This window comes from Poecilia reticulata, chromosome 23, assembly GCF_904066995.2.
Source record: "Poecilia reticulata chromosome 23, P_reticulata-male-v2, whole genome shotgun sequence".
Lineage (NCBI taxonomy): Eukaryota > Metazoa > Chordata > Actinopteri > Cyprinodontiformes > Poeciliidae > Poecilia > Poecilia reticulata.
Window position 1 is genome coordinate 8,659,330 of NC_088852.1, and position 19,818 is coordinate 8,679,147.

A 19,818-nucleotide genomic window follows, 5' to 3' on the forward strand; every position below is an offset into this window, starting at 1 on the left:
AAAACAGTAAATTCACCATCCCTCGGATGAAACCTGGTAGATGTTACATGATGTTGGACAAAATAAAGGGCCGTCCTGCAACAAGTTGTCTCAGTGTAGGATGGCAGCTAGTAGTGCTAATTTTAATTACGGGCATCAACAGAGTAAAAAGCGATGAAAACTATTTGTTTTTTTCAATTTCTATTTATAAAAACTGCTAAACCACAATAACCTTTCTTTCCTTTTTCATTTGAGAACTACTTTATGAATGTAATGTGATAAATGCGGAAAACATTCCAGGGGTAAGAACATCTTTGCTTGGAGCTGTGCACTTCCGAAGCTTTGAACACCACATGACACACATGTACGTCTGTTCTCTCTGACCCGCAGGGTACATTACAGAAGTTTGTCGACGATCTGTTTGAAACCATCTTCAGCACCGCCCACCGGGGCAGCGCCCTGCCACTGGCAATTAAATACATGTTTGACTTCCTGGACGAGCAGGCGGACAAACACAGCATCCACGACCCGCATGTGCGACACACATGGAAGAGCAACTGGTGAGTTCAAATCAAACCGGCAATATTTACTGCTTATGAACACAAAGTTGTTGACGCATCGGGGTGTGGTTTCTTTAATAGAAAGTTATTTGCTCATTTGTGCTGCAGTCTGGCTTCTTTCAAGGCCTCTTGTACATTTTGGCACATATACCATAGCAGTGTCTTGTCACTGCCAAGTTCCTCCATGTGCTTCTTCTCTTCCTAATACCCATTAGCCACAGGGGTGTGTAATCTTCGTTAAAGCCATTCACAAGAGGCTAATCCAATTGGCTGCCAAGACTCTCCATTATCATCATGGGTTACTGGGCCAAAATAACGCTCGTCACTGTGGAAATCTCCATAGTGACAAATGTGCACTTCCAGGTGCATGAGTACACCTCTAAATTAATATCCGCTTATTAATTTAGGCCACGTTGACCTCTGTGAGACCACTTTATGAAGCCTGGTTGAAGTTAAATAACCAGCCGCAAACTAGAATGGGAGCCGAGGAGAAATGAAACTGTGATGAAGAGGAAGTGGATGCAATGGGAGTTAAATACACTAATAACTCGCTAGCCTTTTGGCCTCTGTCAAGATCCCAGCATGCATAGCACAGAGTGAGGCTCAGAAGGACAATTCAAGATGGAAAGAGAAAGTGTTTGCTTTTCATTTTAATTGTGGTGTTTCTAGTGTCGTGTCACAGGAAAGTTTGGAGTTTTGAAGTATTTTCTGACAGCAGAACAGGTTTGGTAGTATTATTTTCTTAATGGCCTTTATCTACCATAAATGACCAGCAGTCTATCATGGGGAACTGTCAAAAACTGCTGCGACTGAGCCGGTTGTAGCTGTAGTATGCGTGAATATGCATAAGTTTAAGATGGAATATTAGCTGTGACAAAAGGCCAAGAGTAGAGAATAATGATGCAAGCATCTCCTCCAAGCTGAGCCCCCATCCCATTAAGTCCCCCCATTCTCATTGTCATCATACACACCATTAACCTCAGCTGCAGTGAAAGCTTTTGCACCCCAATGCAACCCCCCAAAGTCCCATTTACCCCCCGTCCCCACCCGCCAAGTATCACAGTATAGCCCTGCCCTTAAATTATTCCCCCGCCTACCATTTGGCTCCTATGTCATTTTCATGTGGTTCTTAATGGTGTTACTATAACGCTAGGTTTCAAATAACATGGTCTGCACTGAAAAATCTGAATGTTTCTTCAGTTTGTTCTGCAGGCGAAACCCGTTCCGGTTTTTCCCTTTGCTTTTGTTCAAGTTTCAGACCCTCTGAAACCAGCTTGCATACCTTTAATTTCTGCAGAAGCTTTAAATAACATAAACGCTCAGTCGTTTTCGTCTGCATTGTGTTGAGTTCAGCTGTGGGTTTATTTTTTTGCAATAAGTCTCTACATAGTCGAATCACTGGCTCTAGGAGCCTCTCCAGATGGTATCCTTTGGATTAATGGCAGCGTGTCGGCGTCTGCTCACATCTTCTCTCTTCTGTTTTTTTGCCTGCCTGTCGATTGCCACAGTGTGTTTTTCGTGTAGAGGAGATAGAAGGAAATTTAATTACTGTGCAGAACTGTCACATAGATGTGGATCATCTGTCCTCAGTGCTACTGCAGCACCTCCCTACTCAGACTATAAACAGCCCTGTTAGGATAGAGATACAGATTAGTGCATGTTCTACTCATAATTAATGTGCCATTCTCGTCAAAATTTGCATATTGGCTTATTGAAGTCCTTTCTGGAGCAAAGCCCACTAGACTGTGTTTATAAAGATCGTCACTTTCCTGGCTACATTGTAATGCCTCCAGTGTCACATATCTAACTATTTGCTTGTTGATGGTAATTACCCTCACTATTGATGCACTTCGAGCAAATTTGAATGATTCTATAAAGAAACTGGGTTTTAAACTTCCTGCGAGAAGATTATATACCCTCAGTATGCATATGACCTGGGTGTTGTAACAACGCATTTGAACTATTCAGTGTAGAATTATCATGTAACTTATACCCATGTTACATTAACAAGTATATTACCTCAATGAAGAGCCTGAATGAATGTTACTTACACAATTAGCTAATATTTATTGCAGTCCAAGGAGTTCTCTGTGATACAATACATGTATTTATATGTATCACTGTGATTTTGTTGATTATATAAAAAAGGATTCTGAGCATGAGTAGTTTCTTTATACTGATGAAAAGTTAGACTGCCCATTAAACCAAATAAGGCAACTTTGCAGAAAAGGCCCCATTAGCTGGCCTTTGTAGTCATGAATCAGTAGAAAAGGGTCTTTTTTTTTCTTTCCATGGTTTCATGCACCACCCAGCATAATTCCTCCTGGATAAGCGATGCCCTTGATCTTGGCAGATGATATTTACCCCTAATCCCCGACCAAAACTCCTGATCAAAAAACATCATCCATATACACAGCATGAGCCAGCAGCCAAATTTACACGCTTTGCTAATTTTTAGTGGGTGATGCACAGGAATTGTGATGGAAATTTTAAAAAACAAAATTACAAAATTCGCATGGGGGGACTTCATCATTGTGGCAACCACTGCCCTATTGAAAGAGCAGATTGCCAATGATCACTGCAGAACAGCAGTGTTGTTAATATCCCTTTGATCCCTGCACCTAATCCCACTAGATTCTTTGCTTAGATTAATTTTGCAGCCATAATACAGAGATCTTTTCCAATACCAAATCCTCTTTTGTTAGAATGTACATCTGAATTGCTTTTGGGCCAAAATACATACTTATCACTAGTGTTCTGCTGGTATTTTAAATGATTTCCTTTTTTTAATGGTTATTTTCCCCTTATCCCTTATTATTGTGCCACTGAAACACTTGTATTTTATAGAATACGCTGTCTATCCTGATTGATTTTTTTCCCTCATATCACCTAAAAAGCTTCTAACTAGAATAGTAAAGCTACAGTGATCCACACAGCTCTTTAACACCACCTGAGCTTCTTTCACAGCAGCCCCCAGATAAAGCTGGCCCCGTATCTATTTATTTTGGCAGAAACAAGCTCAGCAAATAAAAAAAAGACTTGTATATTTTTATCATTCTGGACAGGCACAAAAATAGAACCCACTTGCACAAATAAGCCAATATGAATTGTGTCACAGTGCGGCCTCAAGTGAAGACTGCTGGACACTGTTTGAGAAAATGAGGACCGGCCACCACCTGGTTTTATAGATAAAGCCTTTATTGAATTAGGCACATACAGGAGCAACAACAGCAACTGTGTACTAGCTTTGCAACATGATTGAATCTTCACCCCCTCTGGCAAATAATATGTTCATGCCTATTGACTAGCTCACCGTGGCCAATTTCAAAATGACATCTAGACTTAATCTTAAAGCATTTCAGTGTTGGTTTGCTTTGTTTTCTGTGTTTGAATAGCTAGATTAACATGTCACTCACATGGAGTGACATTATGCTTTTCTAAAATTAAGGAATATGTGGGAAAAAACTAATTTTATTTGTATAGCACATTTCAGCAGCAGCAACTCGCCATCCAAGCATGTTACGGAGGGATTTGTCGTCTTCTGCCCAAAACTGTAAAAAACACTACAGTAATATAAATGTCAAAGCCTTATTCTGAGGCTACACATCAGTTGGATGGAACAGAAGTCAAAATACTGATATGTGTTTAAAGATTAGCTGCAGTCAAAACAGATGTTGCGATTAAGCTAAAAAATCTTATGCGCTATAATATCTATAAAATGGTATGTAAGCTAAGAATCCTCCATTAATCCAATTTGTAAAAATGATGTATAGTAATAATAGCTCACCACTAAACTCTCTTGCTCACCCTTTTTCAGCCTACCTCTGCGCTTCTGGGTGAATGTGATCAAGAACCCCCAGTTCGTGTTTGACATCCACAAGAGCAGCATCACAGATGCCTGTTTGTCCGTGGTGGCCCAGACCTTCATGGACTCCTGCTCCACCTCAGAACACCGCCTTGGGAAAGACTCACCATCCAACAAGCTGCTTTATGCCAAGGACATCCCCAGCTACAAGAGCTGGGTGGAGAGGTGAGCACTTAGAGGATGGATGGAAGGAGAGCGAACTTACATTAGCTATGTGGCTGTAGCACTGATCTATGAGCTGTGAAACCCCATCCAAATTACAACACAGTGAGGATGGATGGGAGCGCCTTGGGCAAGAGAGCTGCAGCACAGGGAAAGTCAGTTGGTTGGGACAGTGCAGAAGCACATGAGGGGAAAGAGAGAGCAGAATGTGGTAATGTTAAAATTAAGGCTTCACATTCTTTATTCTTTATCACCAATTAAATCCTGAATAAAAGATAAGACACTGTAAATTGGTTTGCAGTATCTATAATAGCTAGATAGACCCTAAATCTGAACAATAACCAAAAAGTTGCATTTTAAGCCACTGAGGATCTTCAAGTTAAAGGCTAATTACGTTTTCTTTGCATCAAGGCTGCGTTCAGTACTTAACGTACATGTATCTGGTGTCTTACCTTTAGTGGACATCTGTCTACATAATGTGAAAAAGATCAAGGGGTGTAAATGCTTTGCTTAGGCCCTGTAACATTCTGACTTGAGCAACTTTGAAATATTGTAAAGGCTCACATGTTGGCTGTCAATTTCTACCTCATGTCTGCATTAAGTATAGTTTTCCAGCGTTAGACCAGCAATGATTTCTTTTAAAGTCCCAATTTACATGCAACTGACTTTAAAGTTTACATTTTGTGACACAGCCTTTCATATCATAACTGATAATTGTTGTAGATTACACGTTTTAGTCCACCGAAGGGCATTTTCAGGTCAAGCGGTTTTAAAAGCTGTATTAATCAAAGGATAGTTGGAGGAATTGTGAATGTAGCACAGACATTTGTGAGCAAATAGTCAAATAGTTCACTTCCAGGCTAGATGAAAACGCTGAAACAAACACACCTGCTTTTTGCACTAACAATGCCCTGCTAGGAGCTCACCATTACTGCCTTCCAACACTGAGCAGGTGTTGACGTGAGCATGACCTCTGTGACCAACACCCCACCTGCCTTTTCCTTTGCTCAGTTTGGTCCAGATACTCTCTCTCTCTCTCTCACACACACTCCTAAAATTATTTAGCTATCCAGCAGGCCTGTCCTCAAGTGGCTGCAGCTACAGGAATTTAATATGTTAATAAGCTGTTTTAATTAACATAGCTGATATGGGAAACACAGCTGTTGCTGACACTGACTGATTGCCTTTAACTTAATGGACCATGTGTGCATGTCTACTGTTGTGGTGCTGAAATCTGAGGCAGTGTAGCCTCCTCAGTCACATCACTACAAAACACACATGTGGTTTCTATAAAATATGCATGAGCTAAAAATTAACACCTTTTTCTAAAAAAAAAAAGAAAAAAGCGAGTTTTCCTTGTAAGTTATATATAAAGTGTTCTTGCTACCTTCTTGTCTCTCGACAGGTACTACTCAGACATTAGCAAGATGCCAGCAATCAGTGACCAGGACATGAATGCCTACTTGGCAGAACAGTCACGGATGCACATGAATGAGTTTAACACCATGAGTTCTCTCAGTGAGATTTACTCGTACGTGGGAAAGTACACTGAGGAGGTAAGTAACACCGTTACATTACTGAAGAACGCTCTTTTTCCAGAAGTGAAACTTATACATTGTGTAGATTTTACAACGGAGTGAAATATGTCAATCCTTTATTGTAGTGTTGGTGACTGAATATTGCATAAGAATAATTTAAAGCGATTACATCAGAAAGTATGTTAATTACAATTCCGTCAATACTTTGTTGGGTCTCCTTTGCTACTCTAGTCTCATCTCCCTTCCTTCTGGGATTCACACCATTGAGCAGCTTCATTTTCTGAAATAAATGAGAAAATAGGGATTAAAAACATTTAACATTTCAATGATATGTATTGTTTCTAAACTGCTTACACTTAAGTGGTCTGAAGTAAAACTGTTTTGCTGTCTAAAGCCTAAAAGTTGCAAAAGAGTGATTCTCAAGGACGGACAGGTGGTGGAGGCCAAACAGATTGTGTTAGATCACTGGTTCTTAACCTGGGCTCCATTGAACCCCAGGGGTTCGGTGGAGCCTCTTCCACTGAGGTAAAGACACACTTGTGTAAAGTCGTGATGACTCGCCACTTTGCCATCACTTGCTGCAGAGGATCATGTTACATTGCTTAGCCAATCAGAGCTGCGGAGGAGCCCTGATTGAAGGAGATCCACTCTAAGCATGGATTTGAACTTGTGTCTTTAATTACTTCAGCAAAGCTCAAAGTTTTTACTAAATTCTGTAGCTTTCGATGTACTTCTAAATCTGCTCCTTAGTCGCATCTGGTACTGCCTCTAGTGGCGTTGGGGTGGTAACACAACTAATATAATTACATTACTAAATCAGAATACTGCAAAGTCTATTATAAATTTTTCATTCTCTTAAGCATGTAGAGCTAATTAAATGATCTAAACAAGACCTTAGTTCAATAGTACTACTCAGCTGTATTACTAAAGTAACTAGACGTTAATATTGAGAAGGTATCCCTTTACATACTGTAATTAACGATTTTTATTGATATGGAATATAGATTATTAATATATGTTCCACATTTGCCTCCCTGTCCTGCAAACAGATTGTGTGTTCGCTGGAGCAGGATGACGCAGCCAGGAAACAGAGACTGGCCTTCAAGCTGGAGCAGGTGGTGGCCTTCATGAGTCTGGAGAGCTGAGGACCGCACTTCCCAGGGTGCACTGGGAAGAGACCCCGTCAGAAACCGAGCTGTGCCTGAGCGAAGACCTGTCCCCATGTTTCCCCCCCCGCCCCCGCCATCATCTGACTTCCACCCTGGGCTTTTCAGAGATTACTTCTTCCTCGACCTTTTTTCTGCTTCCCTCATCAACACAGCTGCATAGACTAGTTTACCTGAATATTCGCCAGGGGTGGTGCACAGCTGAGGTCAACGTCTCCTGCAGTGCAATGTGGGACGTCCCTCAGGTTCATCACACAGGGGGAGCTTCTTTGGGGAGGTTACTGAGAGCCGGCCATATTGGCATCCTCCCCCTGCTGGATTAAAAGAAGAAAAAAATTTTTATGTTGCCTTCAAGAATTTACACTGATAGTAAATCTTTGGAAACTACCAACGTGGGGGTGTCCATATGTTGGAACTTTTAAAAATAGGATAGTTAAGATAAAAATCATCTAGAGTTCTTTTTAATGTAGTTCTAGATTCGACATACGGCATCAAGTGGAAACATCAAGAGCGACAACTGCAAGCCAAATGAACACCTCTGGAGAAAATTAATGCAAGAATGGGTTTGCCAAGTTTACACTGTACCTTCAAGCAAAGCATACATATCCGTGAAATCTGGGTCAAATCCAGGCAAACCTAGAATGTTTTTGTGTTCTTTAAATGTAGCTCGGGTTGTATCTAAGGACAAGACTGATGGGGTGTGGGGAGGGAATATCGCTCCCTGAACTTTTCCTCCCTGAAACAAAGCAGAGCATCCTCAGCCTTTAGCTTGTTGTACCTTTCACACCTTTTTACCTGCCTAGCGTACTTTCAAGAAATTAAAAAAATACATAAAAAAAAAAAAAGCTCATGATTTCTGCTTCCATGGCTACTGCAAATTAAAGCTATTAGATCAAATACTAGAGCCCCAACCCAAGTTGGATCCTCCGATTAAAAAGCACACAACCAACTCTGGAAGACAAACACCAGGAGCAGCCTCTTCCAACGGTCTATCAAAGCACACACAAAAATACACAAGAGGAAAAAATAAATAAATCAGCAGCTGCCCAGACATCCACAACAACCCTAAGGAGCTAAAGGGAGAAGCTGACTGAGATGCACGGGGTAAGAATGACTGAACAGTGTAGCCAGAGATGGCTGACTGCTACCTAAAGGGGCTTTGTTGTCTGAGTAGCACGTCTTTTCGAGGATGCTATTATTTAAGACTTTCATGTGGGGGGGGGGTTGAAACAAGATGGACTTTGCTGGTCAGCCAAAAACCAAAGGAGCTTGAAATTTTCAAAAAAAACGGTCAAAAATGTATTTATAAAGTGCCACTGAGGAACTGACAAAAAAAAAAAAAAACATATTGTGACTGGAACTGTAAGAAGCCTGTGTAATTTTCTCTGACCTCAGTGTGTCGAGGTGAGAGGCTCCGTGGGCGACGCGATCCGATCCTCCCCGGTCTTCTCCTGCTCTCGGCACACCAGCTGCCCTTTTTTTTTTTGTCTGGCTCCTCGATCAACAGCTTATCTGTTTTGCACAAGCATTGGAGATGGTAGCTAGCTGCATATGGCAAAACTCCAATTTCTTGAGGCACTCTTTCTGTATTAGTGTAGTTGTCCTCAGTGGTGACAGGGGGCGGCCTTCTCCAAGCCTCAAAGAAAAAGAAACAAAATTATGTCAGCATCACAGACGTGAAGAGTAGTTACGAGTTGTCGGACATACGCCGGCATTACGGGAGTGAAAGAGTGACTGAAAGTGACGATGGAGGCGCCCTCCGTACCTTTTGACCTCTGCCCTTTCTTTTGCCTTGACAACGTGCCCCATGTGGTGATGTGAATGTGTGAAGACCGCCCTAGGTCCACCTTGGGTCCTTTATTGGCTTTTTAAGCGCATGTAAAACGTAAACCATTTAAGAAACTTATTTTAAAGAAAAAAAGTGAAAAACAAGAAAACTAAGCCTTGCAATGATGATGTGGATGTGTTCTTTATTCTTTCTTTTGCTTGGAAGAACCGAGATGGGGAAAAAAGTGGACTGTTCATATAAGAAAAACTGTTGTTTAAGGTGGAACCTTTATCGCGTTTGGCCTCCTGCAGAGTTTCACACACACAGTTTTTGTGAAGTGGTAGTTGCTAAATATTACAGATATTTACCTTTGCATGTTGACCTATTTGGATGGTATGAAATGGAAATGCCTTGCTCAAAGATATTCATATACTCCTGCAACTACTTGGGAGATTTAGGTCTACCATGTCCTTCGTTACAGGCCCTCAGTGCCTCCTGTGTGGTTCGGATTTTGGGTGAGAAAACATACAAACCCTGCAGTTGATTATTTTACCACCTATCTGTTGAGCTTGGACAGAAAGGAAACGTATCAAGAGCACAAAAGAAAGTCACTGATGAAAACCAACAGACATTGCTTCATTAATAAAAAGAAAATATATTTTGGCTCGAGTTGCCCCAAGTTTTCCAATTTCTGATCTCAGGTTTTTGTAAAACTTGAACGGTCATCAAATACTTGTGTTGAAAGTACAGTAAACGTTGCTCACTAGACCCCAAACCTTTTGAAATCCAATAAAACTACCATGCTGACATCTCCAGCTGTAGATCATCTTTTCTTGGCGATAAGCGGGTCGGCATCACCATTTCAATAAGGTCGAGTTTAATCTTTACACAAAATAAACACAAATTTTACCTCTGAGAGTTACAACAAGGAAAATCCAGCATGTTCTATTACTAACTGAGGCTGAAATTTCAAACTTTGCTATGACGCATTCAGCCGTTCTGGAATCTACAGAAGCTGGCTCCGGTTCAATCCGCTTCTTGGCCAACTCTACACAACATCTTTAAGGCATTTTCAAATTCGCCATCTCATGGTGAACAGCTCATTTCATACTCTAAAGTTTGACATGACTACAAAAGTAAAAAAAAAAATGAGTAAGCAAAACCACCAGCAGCCTGAACAGTCAGTATGTCTCCACAGAAGGCAACTTCTTTCTAAATAATGTCTTAGTTTATTTATGCTTCCTCTGACTTCAAAACACTAAAAATAGCTAATTTTAAGACTTATTCCTTCAGTAATGGCTTCCACACTGAAGAGTGCTGTTGGCACAACATGCTACCGCTTAGAGTATGGTATATTCACTCATCAGGGAAAAAATATAGATATATGAAACTAATTGTTCACCTTTTTCTTATGAGGAGATGCCTTGCCTGTTGAAATTTAGAGAGGTACACTTAGACGACATATCAAAGATTTTCTGAATTTTAAGAAAGAGCAAACTGAAACCTTCCAGTAAAGACTCTCTCTGCATATATCGTGTCTAAAACGCAGAAACAATGAAAAGCACAAGCCGAGAGTCCTTGGATATCATTGTAAAACTCCCTCCTCAGTGCTACTTCCCAGCTTTCCTTTCTTCCTGGCTCAACATTTACCCTCCAACAAAGGTTGCCTGCTTGTAGCCTCCCCGTGCTACCAACAGCACAGATAAAGTTTCCACCTTCAAACATTTTGTAGGAATTTAAAATGTCCTCCTAGCTCAGTGTTATCGCAGGTGTTACACAAACATGGTAGAAAAGACTTTTACTAGATCATATCTGAAAGATAAAGAGTATCTTATTGAGAGATAAAAACGAAACCTGGGGGATTATAAGGCGAGCTTCTCTAACTTTGTTATAATTAATTGTATACCTGTGTATGTAAATATAATGCATTCCTATTTTGCAGTCAAGAACAAAATACTATTTGTAATATAGAATAAACTTTATTATGAAACAAACGGCTGACTAGTTTTTGCTCATTGCCTCATTTTATAGAATGTTTCAGTTTAATGGATTAAGCATTATTTTGCGATCTATAAACATTCGTTCACCTGGACAGTTTTGTATTTTACTGGACTGTTTCTAGAAGCAGTAAAAACCATAAGGGAATCGATAATTTTGCATAATTGAATTTAAAGCTACAATTCAATTTTGCTGTTTCTTTCTAAAGAAAGGTGTTAAACATCTAAGAAAGCAGCCTACCTTTGGTGCGGGTTCACAATCCACATGTGTGATCAGATGGTGGTTCGTGGCATTTCTGGAGATCCCAACGTTGCTGATGCAACACTCCTGTAAAGCACAAAACAATAAAAATAAAAAATTCAAACCTTCCACCGGACCACAACCTAAAGGTGTCAGCATAAGAATCTGTGGAGCTGTTTCTGTTTTTTCTTGGCTTGAAATGAGTCTGTTATACAAACCTTCAATACAAACGACAATTCATGTCAGCTCACGTTTGTTTTCTGCCCCTTTGACTTGTGTTCAGCACAGCTGAGATCATCTCAGATATGCGTATTTTTCTTAATACTGTTGACTGTGTGGGCGCTATAAATGTACTGCCCTGTAATAATAGTATAAGTAGGTAAAACTAGCTTTAGAATATGCACTTAGACAATTGAGAGTTTGACCAAAGATCACCTTATGCAGGGATTATAATGAACCTCCTTAGGTGTTGCATAATGCAAACAATGTATAGCAGAAAATAGACTAAATTGAGTCTAAAGTAATTTCAAGTACTTTTTGCAGCTACTATTTTTGAAAGCCGGCGAAGTTGTCTGTTGTATTGAGTCTATCCCAACCAAAACTGTCCAAATGAATCAATAGCGATACTTAGATGAGCTTTATGACAATTAAACTGAATTGAATTGGCAGCACAGTGTTTACCGTCACATTTATGTCAAAGGCAAGAGCATGTAAGTGTCAGAACTGTACAGCTGAACAATTTAAGCAAGTTCTGGCACCAGTTAAAACAAACATCACGCATGCATTTAATCTCCTGAGGCTACGCTGTCAAGAGGCAGATTAAAAAAAAAAGTCTTTACTCTTTCATTGAGCATTTCCTGGCACGATTCAACCCAGGTCATTATAATAAAGGACAGCATGCTTGACGCATGATAAGGAATCTGCAGAACTGGTGAAGATTAACCGAACCTGTAAGCCCTTTAGGTGATCGCTGCCTATAGAGGAGTTTTACTACAAACTGCACTAAATGCGTTTTCTACGGTTAAATCTGCACCACTCCTCCTCCTCCTACCACATCAAAGGCAGTTAAAATATACATTTTGATGAACATTTTCCACGTCAACATGTTATCTTTCCAAACACAACTACCGTTCGCAATCTGCATGATAAATTCCTTCACATGCTACCTTAAAAACAAGTAGCTTCCAAACAGAATTGGAAAAAAGTCAAAAAGTTAGCAGAAGAATTGACAAATGGGAAGGAGGGCAGGAGGCGCGCGAGATGCACAAAACAGAGTGACAACCGGCTGGATGGGTAAATATAGACAGGGGGCTGCGGCACTCCAGCAGACTGAGTGGTTTGACAGGGACAACAGATTGAATTGGCCTAGAGTCACCCTCCATATACCGACCAGTGAACTGGGAGTAATGGGTGAAAAATAGAAGGAGGGCTTGGTGGGAGGACAGAGAGGAGAAGAGTTAGCAAGAGGAGGAAGGCCTGCCGAGTTTTACCCTAATTTTCTGACTAGTGAGCTGGGAATAATGGAGGGGACACTGGAGGCACCTCTGAGGGGCGGTGGGTGGAGAGAGGCTGGATGGAGGTAGTGAAGGAGGGAGGATGATAGAGAGCCGGCTATGATTGCTTTGCACCAGGGTGGCTTTCCACACTCCCATGATCACGACAGCCCTTTAACCCTGAAACCCCCACACTGCCATCAAACTCCACAGCCAGAAATAATGTGGCTGTGGAGTTTAAAATACAAGATGTGAAGGTCTGCTTACACGGAGATAGAGGAATGGGTAAAAGAAGAGGGGAAAACAAGATGATCAATAGAGCTGAAGCCACTGCTTTAGAGACTTCGACCTATATTCGTTCAATGGTTTAAGGGACTTATCCTCAACTAAAAGAAAAAAAAACAACAACACTATTATATTTACTGTCAACACAGCAATATAAGTGACAAATCTCACTCCATCAGTAGCTGTCAAAGTTCTCTAGGAAGGAAACTAATGTGATGACAACATGAGGAAATGAAAGATCCAAAGCAGCTTGCTGTTAACATTATGCCATGTTGACGTATGGAGATGGCAAAAGCAAATTTCATGTCCATCATTTACAATGAGCGTGCTTATCGTTTTCTCTGAGTTTAAAAACACTTCATGCTTATTAATGGCTGATGCTGGCTAATGGTAGCAGCCTGTCAGATGTTTGTGATGCATCTTTGCGTTTGGACTTAAAAGAGCGGAGAAGGGGGGGATTTCAGAGGTGTCAAACCACTGAAGGTGCAAAGAGCTTCAATCTTTTTTTTTTAAGCATTTCACTCATCTTTGCTCTTTTTCTACTTGGAAAGGTTAGAAGATGGTGAAAGTGCATCCATTTTTCAAACTATCCACTTTGTAACTCTTAATATGAAAGATGAAAGTTACAAACATATTCATACCCTTTACATTTTTCCCCCCCGTAATATAACACCATAAAACTTAATGTGTTCTACGTAGCAGACTAACACAAAGTGCAGCATACTTGTAAAGTAAGAGGGAATTTACATGTTTTTCTTTTTTTTTTAAGCAAATTCTAATCTGAAAAGTGGGCGGCATAACAAAGCAATATTTTGCAGAATAAATGTTCAGACTGAATTTTTTGTTTGTTCTTTTCAAACAAACTTTTCCAACTTTTCCAACAAAGTGATTGCCCCCTAAACCTAATAACTGGTTGGGCCACCCTTAGCAGCAACAACTGCATCCAAGCGTTTGCGATAACTTGCAATGAGTCTTTTACAGCGTTCTGGAGGAATTTTGGCCCACTCATCTTTGCAGAATTGTTCTACTTCAGTTACATTAGAGGGTTTTCGAGCATGAACGGCCTTTTTAAGGTCATACCACAACATCTCAATAGGATTCAGGTCAGGACTTTGGCTAGGCCACTCCAAAGTCTTCATTTTGTTTTTCTTCAGCCATTCAGTGGTGGACTTGCTGGTGTGTTTAGGATCATTGTCCTGCTGCAGAACCCAAGTTCGTTTCAGCTTGAGTTCACGAACAGATGGTCGGACATTCTCCTTCAGGATCTTTTGGTAGACAGCAGAATTCATAGTTCCATTTATCACAGCAAGTCTTCCAGGTCCTGACGCAGCAAAACAACCCCAGACCATCACACTACCACCATCATATTTTACTGTTGTTTAATGTTCTTTTTCTGAAATGCAGTGTTCCTTTTACACCAGATGTAATGGGACACACACCTTCCAAAGAGTTCCACTTTTGTCTCATCGGTCCACAGAATGTTTTCCCAAAAGTCTTGGGGATCATCAAGATGTGTTTTGGAAAAAGTTTGAAAAATTGAGACCAGTGCTTCTCCATTCCAGTCCTCAGGCCCTCCTGCTCTGCATGTTTTAGATGTGCCTCTAGACCAGAACAGCTGATTCAAATGATTACATGACCATCAAGTACTGCAGAAACCTGTTAATCACCCAAATATTCAATCCAGGTGTGTGGCAGAAGGGAAACACCTAAAACATGCAGGGCAGGACAATTGAGAAACACTATTATACTATGATCGATTTTTGCACTTTTTTGACGTCATACTGTACTATGACTCATTTTTCCACAATTTCAATGTCATATTATTATCATATTATCATTTTTTCACTTTGTTGACATCATTTCACTTTTTTTTAAAGCCACTGATCACTAACTCGCTGAGAATTCACCACCTGAGCTGTGGATCTGTCCACAGCCCCTCCAGAGAATCCACAGGCCTCGTGATCTCTTCTCTGAACATCTATGTGGACAGTGTGGACAGTGTTCTTTTCCTCTGAAAAGCCTTACTAAAATATTTTTGATTTGAAGTTTTGAAATTAAGTTCTTCATCTCTCTCTCTCCTCACAACTGAATGCTAGGCAGGCAGGCAGGATGGATGAATTGACGACAGCAGCTCAGCCTGGACACTCGGTGAAGGGTCTAATTTCAGCAATGGACTCAGTTATTGACAACTGCAATCACAAGCAGATGGGAGCAATTTCTGATTTATTGGTGCATTCTCCTCCGTCTGTTCCGTTTCTGTAAACATTTGTGTTGCTGGTGGCAGGAGGAAGAAAGTCAGAAACACAACGTTACGTCCAGAAAGAAAAAAAGATTAGACTCTACAGATGGAGGAGGAAGATGCAAGTCTGTCAAGCTTTTTAGCAACAAGATTGAAATACAAAGTAGCCTGCTGAGTCATATTAGTGGAGTTACTGAGTTAGAACAAAGAGCGAGGCAATTCTTCAGCACGGAACCTGGGATATTTCTCCTCTGTCAACTGTGTGATAAGCTAATAAAAGATGAAACTGCTTATGACGACTTATATTGATAAAAACTAATGCCTCAGATGCTAATGATTAAAACATCATAGGACAACCTTGAATAGATGTAGATTTAAGAGGCCAGATGCATCCAGTTATGCCGAACAGCAGCTCTGCTTCCCTCAGACATACATTAAGTCTTTTTTATTGTCTCAACAAATCTTCTCTCCCATTCCAGTTCCTGATCAATAACAACCATGCAGTTCCTTCTAAGCTGCACATTTGCTCCCTGGGCTCCAGTGCCAAATGTTCTCACCGAAACACAAATTACCAAAGCAGCGTGAGTCTATACAACTCGGCAAATTGATTATCTAGTTGAGGAGAACACAGAATTTATTTTTACTTCATTGTCTACTTACATGTCCGACACGTTCCTCCTGCTGGTAATGGATTATAGCTGTGCAACAGATGGGCGCAATTCAAAGGATCCCATTAACATGGAAATATCTATAAGCTACAACGGCGACGGACATTTTGCTCTCGCTTCTTGTTTCGGGTACGAGTTTTGAGGAATTTGTTCCAAATGATCTGAGAAACATGCAGTAAATGTTGTCTTTCTGCAGTGATGGTACTAAAATGATTGGATTTTAAATGAACATATGCACAGTTACAAAGTGTATAAACACTTATCATTTACATGAATTTGGATATTATTTAACTGATTCCCATTCCGGGTGCAGAGATTATACTACTTCTCTCATTTGTCCAAACCAGAAGTGGATGGGCACACCCTGAATTTACTGAAGACTTATTTCATGCCGTCCAACGTCATCGTCTCCCTGTGGAGACGATGGACTGCATGGGACCGGTCACTCTGGTCAGGTTCACACCAGCCATGATGAACCCATCTGAGCCGAACAAATGCACCTTGTTTATTGCGACTGGAGAATGTGCAGTGACATTAGGAAGTGAGTTTGAGCTTTAGAAACTAATTTCCCATTCATCAAATCCACACCAAAAGTCTGAACAACTTATTTGTCAACTTTTCTGCGTTGGGCTGTACAACGAGAGACATTTTGAGTCCTTATTACTGCTGGTGCCTAATGGTTTGTCATGGGTCACAAATCTTCCTGCCCAGTCATTTCTGTCAATATCTTAACCATGTTTTTTTTCCTCTAGTCATTGTTCTCCAATCAAAGATGTATCTCACAGGCAAAAAATGTAAAAATATATTGTTTTTGTATGAAAACAGCTGTGCAGTAGTGAGTTAAACTCTTCTGAGTGTTAAATCTAAACTTAAAGTTCCTGTGTTTGATTGTTCTTAAGGCACCTGCTATGTGTATTACCTAATTTTTTTGGTTTTCAAACTGTGATACAATGATACAAGGCAAGGAGTTTATGAGAAACCACTGATCTCTCCACTTAAAAAATCTAACGTTAAGAGAAATTCCTTACATTTCCAGTTCTGAATAAAAATGAGCTAGTGAAGTATCCCATTAATACGAGAGGGATCACCGTTTCTGTTAGGGTGGCAGACAAAGGACGCCACTCTATCATCCTCAGCCACCTGTGGGCTGCTGCTCCCGCTTCAGTCACACTGCCACCACGTTTGGCCCTCTCGCGATGGACAGGAGCCCATCAGCTGGACTCGGTGTGAGCTCTGGTTCCTGCGAGGCGACTGCTGTGTGATCCACAAAGAGGAGTCCCAGCAGGCACACACTCACACAAAGCGTTGCAACAAACGCCCCAGCCTGCAGTGACTCACCATAAGCGAACAAAGCAAGCACACGTTTTCGCAGCTTCTGCAGCCACAACATTATGAATATGAATAACCCTCTGGCTCAGACTGCAGCAGGATGCAGCAGGATGCACCATTCTGCGCGGTGTTCAAGCCCTCAAGATGTCAACACAGAGACAGAAGGGCAAACTGAGAAACAAATCTAACAACACAGTGTGGGCCAACAATTGGCTTTAGGCATTAGGCAGTGATCCATTACTGAAAGAATAAAAGGAACCCTGTCCTGGAAGTATTTTAATGCACCTTTTTAAATGCTGACAATTTGTAAAGAGCTGAGTGATTTTAACCAGTCGTTCAATTTAACACCTCCCTGAGCCCGAATAAATCAGGTAGCTGTCCATGTAGTAAACCTAAAGCTCGATCAGCAAGGCAGCGGAGCTTGAAACATCACATCCTTGGTGCAATAGGTGAAAATTGGAGCCCTGCAGTGTTTTAGCTGTTTGCTTCTCTTACTGTTTGCTCATTAACAGCCCAGCACCTGCCCCTTCCTGGCTTGTTTGTGCACGCATATTCCCAGCTTGAGCTAAAAGTTTTGTAATTCACTGAGCCGACTTGTCTGGAGCCTCGTGACGACAGCTTGCTGAGAGGGTGCAGATTGCATATGGGTGGAAACGATGGCAGGAAGATTGTCCTCTAATCCAATTCAGTGGAATCCATTTGAATAATTGATGTGGGGACATAAATTGGTCCATTCCAGATGTCCCCTGCTCCCTTAATCAATACTGATTCCCTTAATCAATGGTTGGCTGCCCAGCCCGTGGCTTTGGCTGTTCTCCCTCCGCAGTGCCATGCTCTAGCCGGAGCTTCCCTTAGTCCAAGTCACAGGTGGTTGGCTGCAAAGTGGCTGTTTGCAGTGATAGACTCTGGGTAATTGAGGCTCTTACCCGGCGGGGCTGGGGTGGTGGAAGCAGCAACAGGGACTACAGATTGGCATTGGTGTGACTTCCACCAGGAAAACGAATCTGCCTTCGTTTGAACACAAACAGTGAAATAATTAGAAGGGAGGAACGAAAGCGAATGGGCACACTGGGATGGCCCGCAGCGAGAGGGGAACCTATTTGCCTTGAGAAGGACAGACTTATTGAGACGCATCTTTGTTTACCTCAAAACGTTCATTTCCATACGAGTGAAAAGTCAGGTAAATCTGAAGAGCACACACGGGGAGATAATGGTGGGCAGAGGGAGCCGAGTGCCAGGATGCCAGGACTGAGACAAGGCAAAGGGGCTTGTGACAGCTGGGTGGCACAGCTGGGGGAGACAGATAACCCTCGGTCTGTTTGAGCTGACAAAACACCCCTACCTTCCCCTCAGAAGAGGAAAAACAACTTCACCTGGCTTTGCTCGCATTCTCTTCATCCCTTTCTACCCTTTCCTCTAGTCCCTCGGGACACCTCTCTCTCTTTCATTCAACCTTTCATTTTACTCTTTCACAACCCATGTCCCAGTTACATCCCTCACCCTTTCAACATCCTCTTCATACCCGTCTTTGTTCCAGAGCACCTTTGGCGTGCACCTGGCCGGCGTCCTGCTGCTGTCAGCAGGACGATGCAGAGATTCATCAACGTGTCGCCTTCTTTTGCCAAAACAGAGCCAAGGGAGTTTAAACGATATAAAATGATGAATGCAGAAGTGCAAAGCCTTGTTATGAAGAGATCTCAGCCTTGCGCTTAAAGGTAAAAAAAAAAAAAAAAAAAAGAATACTCCATTATACAGACAACTGCTCAACTGTGCCAAACACTGCATCTTGATTAATAGCGTTCTTCTTGCCGAAAGTAACTTGAAAGCGCGATTGACTTTAAGTACGGTGGTTTGAGGGAATGTCAGAATGTTTTTGCGTACGGCACATGTAGATAATCTATGTCTGAATGCAATGTTTAACATTTAATCACGATTCAAAACGCACGCCCGGGCTCTGAAGTAGTGCTTAGTGCTGGCTGACAGCATCCTCTCAGGGAGGTGCTGCTATAATCGATTTACACAGCAATCACAGATCGGCACACAGCAACCTTCAACAAGTCCTTGAGCACAATTCTCCTCTTGTGCTCGCAAGCCATCAGCAGAAAACATCCAATGGATCGCATGTTTCTATGCACATTCAAACAGCTTCGGCTTTGTGACCCAGCTAATTTTCAGCCTTTTACTCGACAGGTTTTAAAATAAAAAATAAAAAAAAAGTGTCTCTGGATGCCGTTGCCATAAAATGTAACATAAATTAGTAAAGAGTTGCTCTAAGTATTTGTATCAATTTAATGTCTTTTCAGCTTTAAGGAGAAACTTTTAATTATTATTAATGGTATAACAAAGCATCCATTTCAAAAGCAAGTAAAGTATAACTCACTACTTAAAGTCAGTGAAGACTTTCAGAAATGGTGCTCTATCTTGATTGAAGTAGCTATCATCTATATTTATCGAGTTTATTTTTTATAGCACGTTCCAGCAGCAAGGCGGTTCAAAGTGAAAACGATACCATCTATGGGTTAAATTAA

At 41.2% G+C, this 19,818-nt stretch overlaps 1 protein-coding gene and 1 long non-coding RNA gene across 3 annotated transcripts in view; one reads left to right on the top strand and one right to left on the bottom strand.

Moving 5' to 3' along the window:
• The window catches only part of plxna4 (plexin A4), a 236,777-nt gene extending 225,745 nt beyond the window's left edge, over nucleotides 1-11,032 (top strand). For both annotated transcript variants that reach the window (XM_008400677.3, XM_008400675.3), the window contains exons 29-32: nucleotides 370-539; nucleotides 4,357-4,569; nucleotides 5,972-6,122; nucleotides 7,154-11,032. In XM_008400677.3, the coding sequence (XP_008398899.2) occupies nucleotides 370-539; nucleotides 4,357-4,569; nucleotides 5,972-6,122; nucleotides 7,154-7,249 (630 nt within the window). In that variant the 3' untranslated portion in view covers nucleotides 7,250-11,032. The remainder of the gene's footprint in view (nucleotides 1-369; nucleotides 540-4,356; nucleotides 4,570-5,971; nucleotides 6,123-7,153) is intronic.
• Nucleotides 11,033-11,325: 293 nt separating this feature from the next.
• LOC108165881 (uncharacterized) overlaps nucleotides 11,326-19,818 on the bottom strand; it is a 74,092-nt gene continuing 65,599 nt past the window's right edge. Inside the window, exon 4 of the long non-coding RNA XR_001776215.2 lies at nucleotides 11,326-11,363. This is a non-coding gene — a long non-coding RNA (uncharacterized LOC108165881). The remainder of the gene's footprint in view (nucleotides 11,364-19,818) is intronic.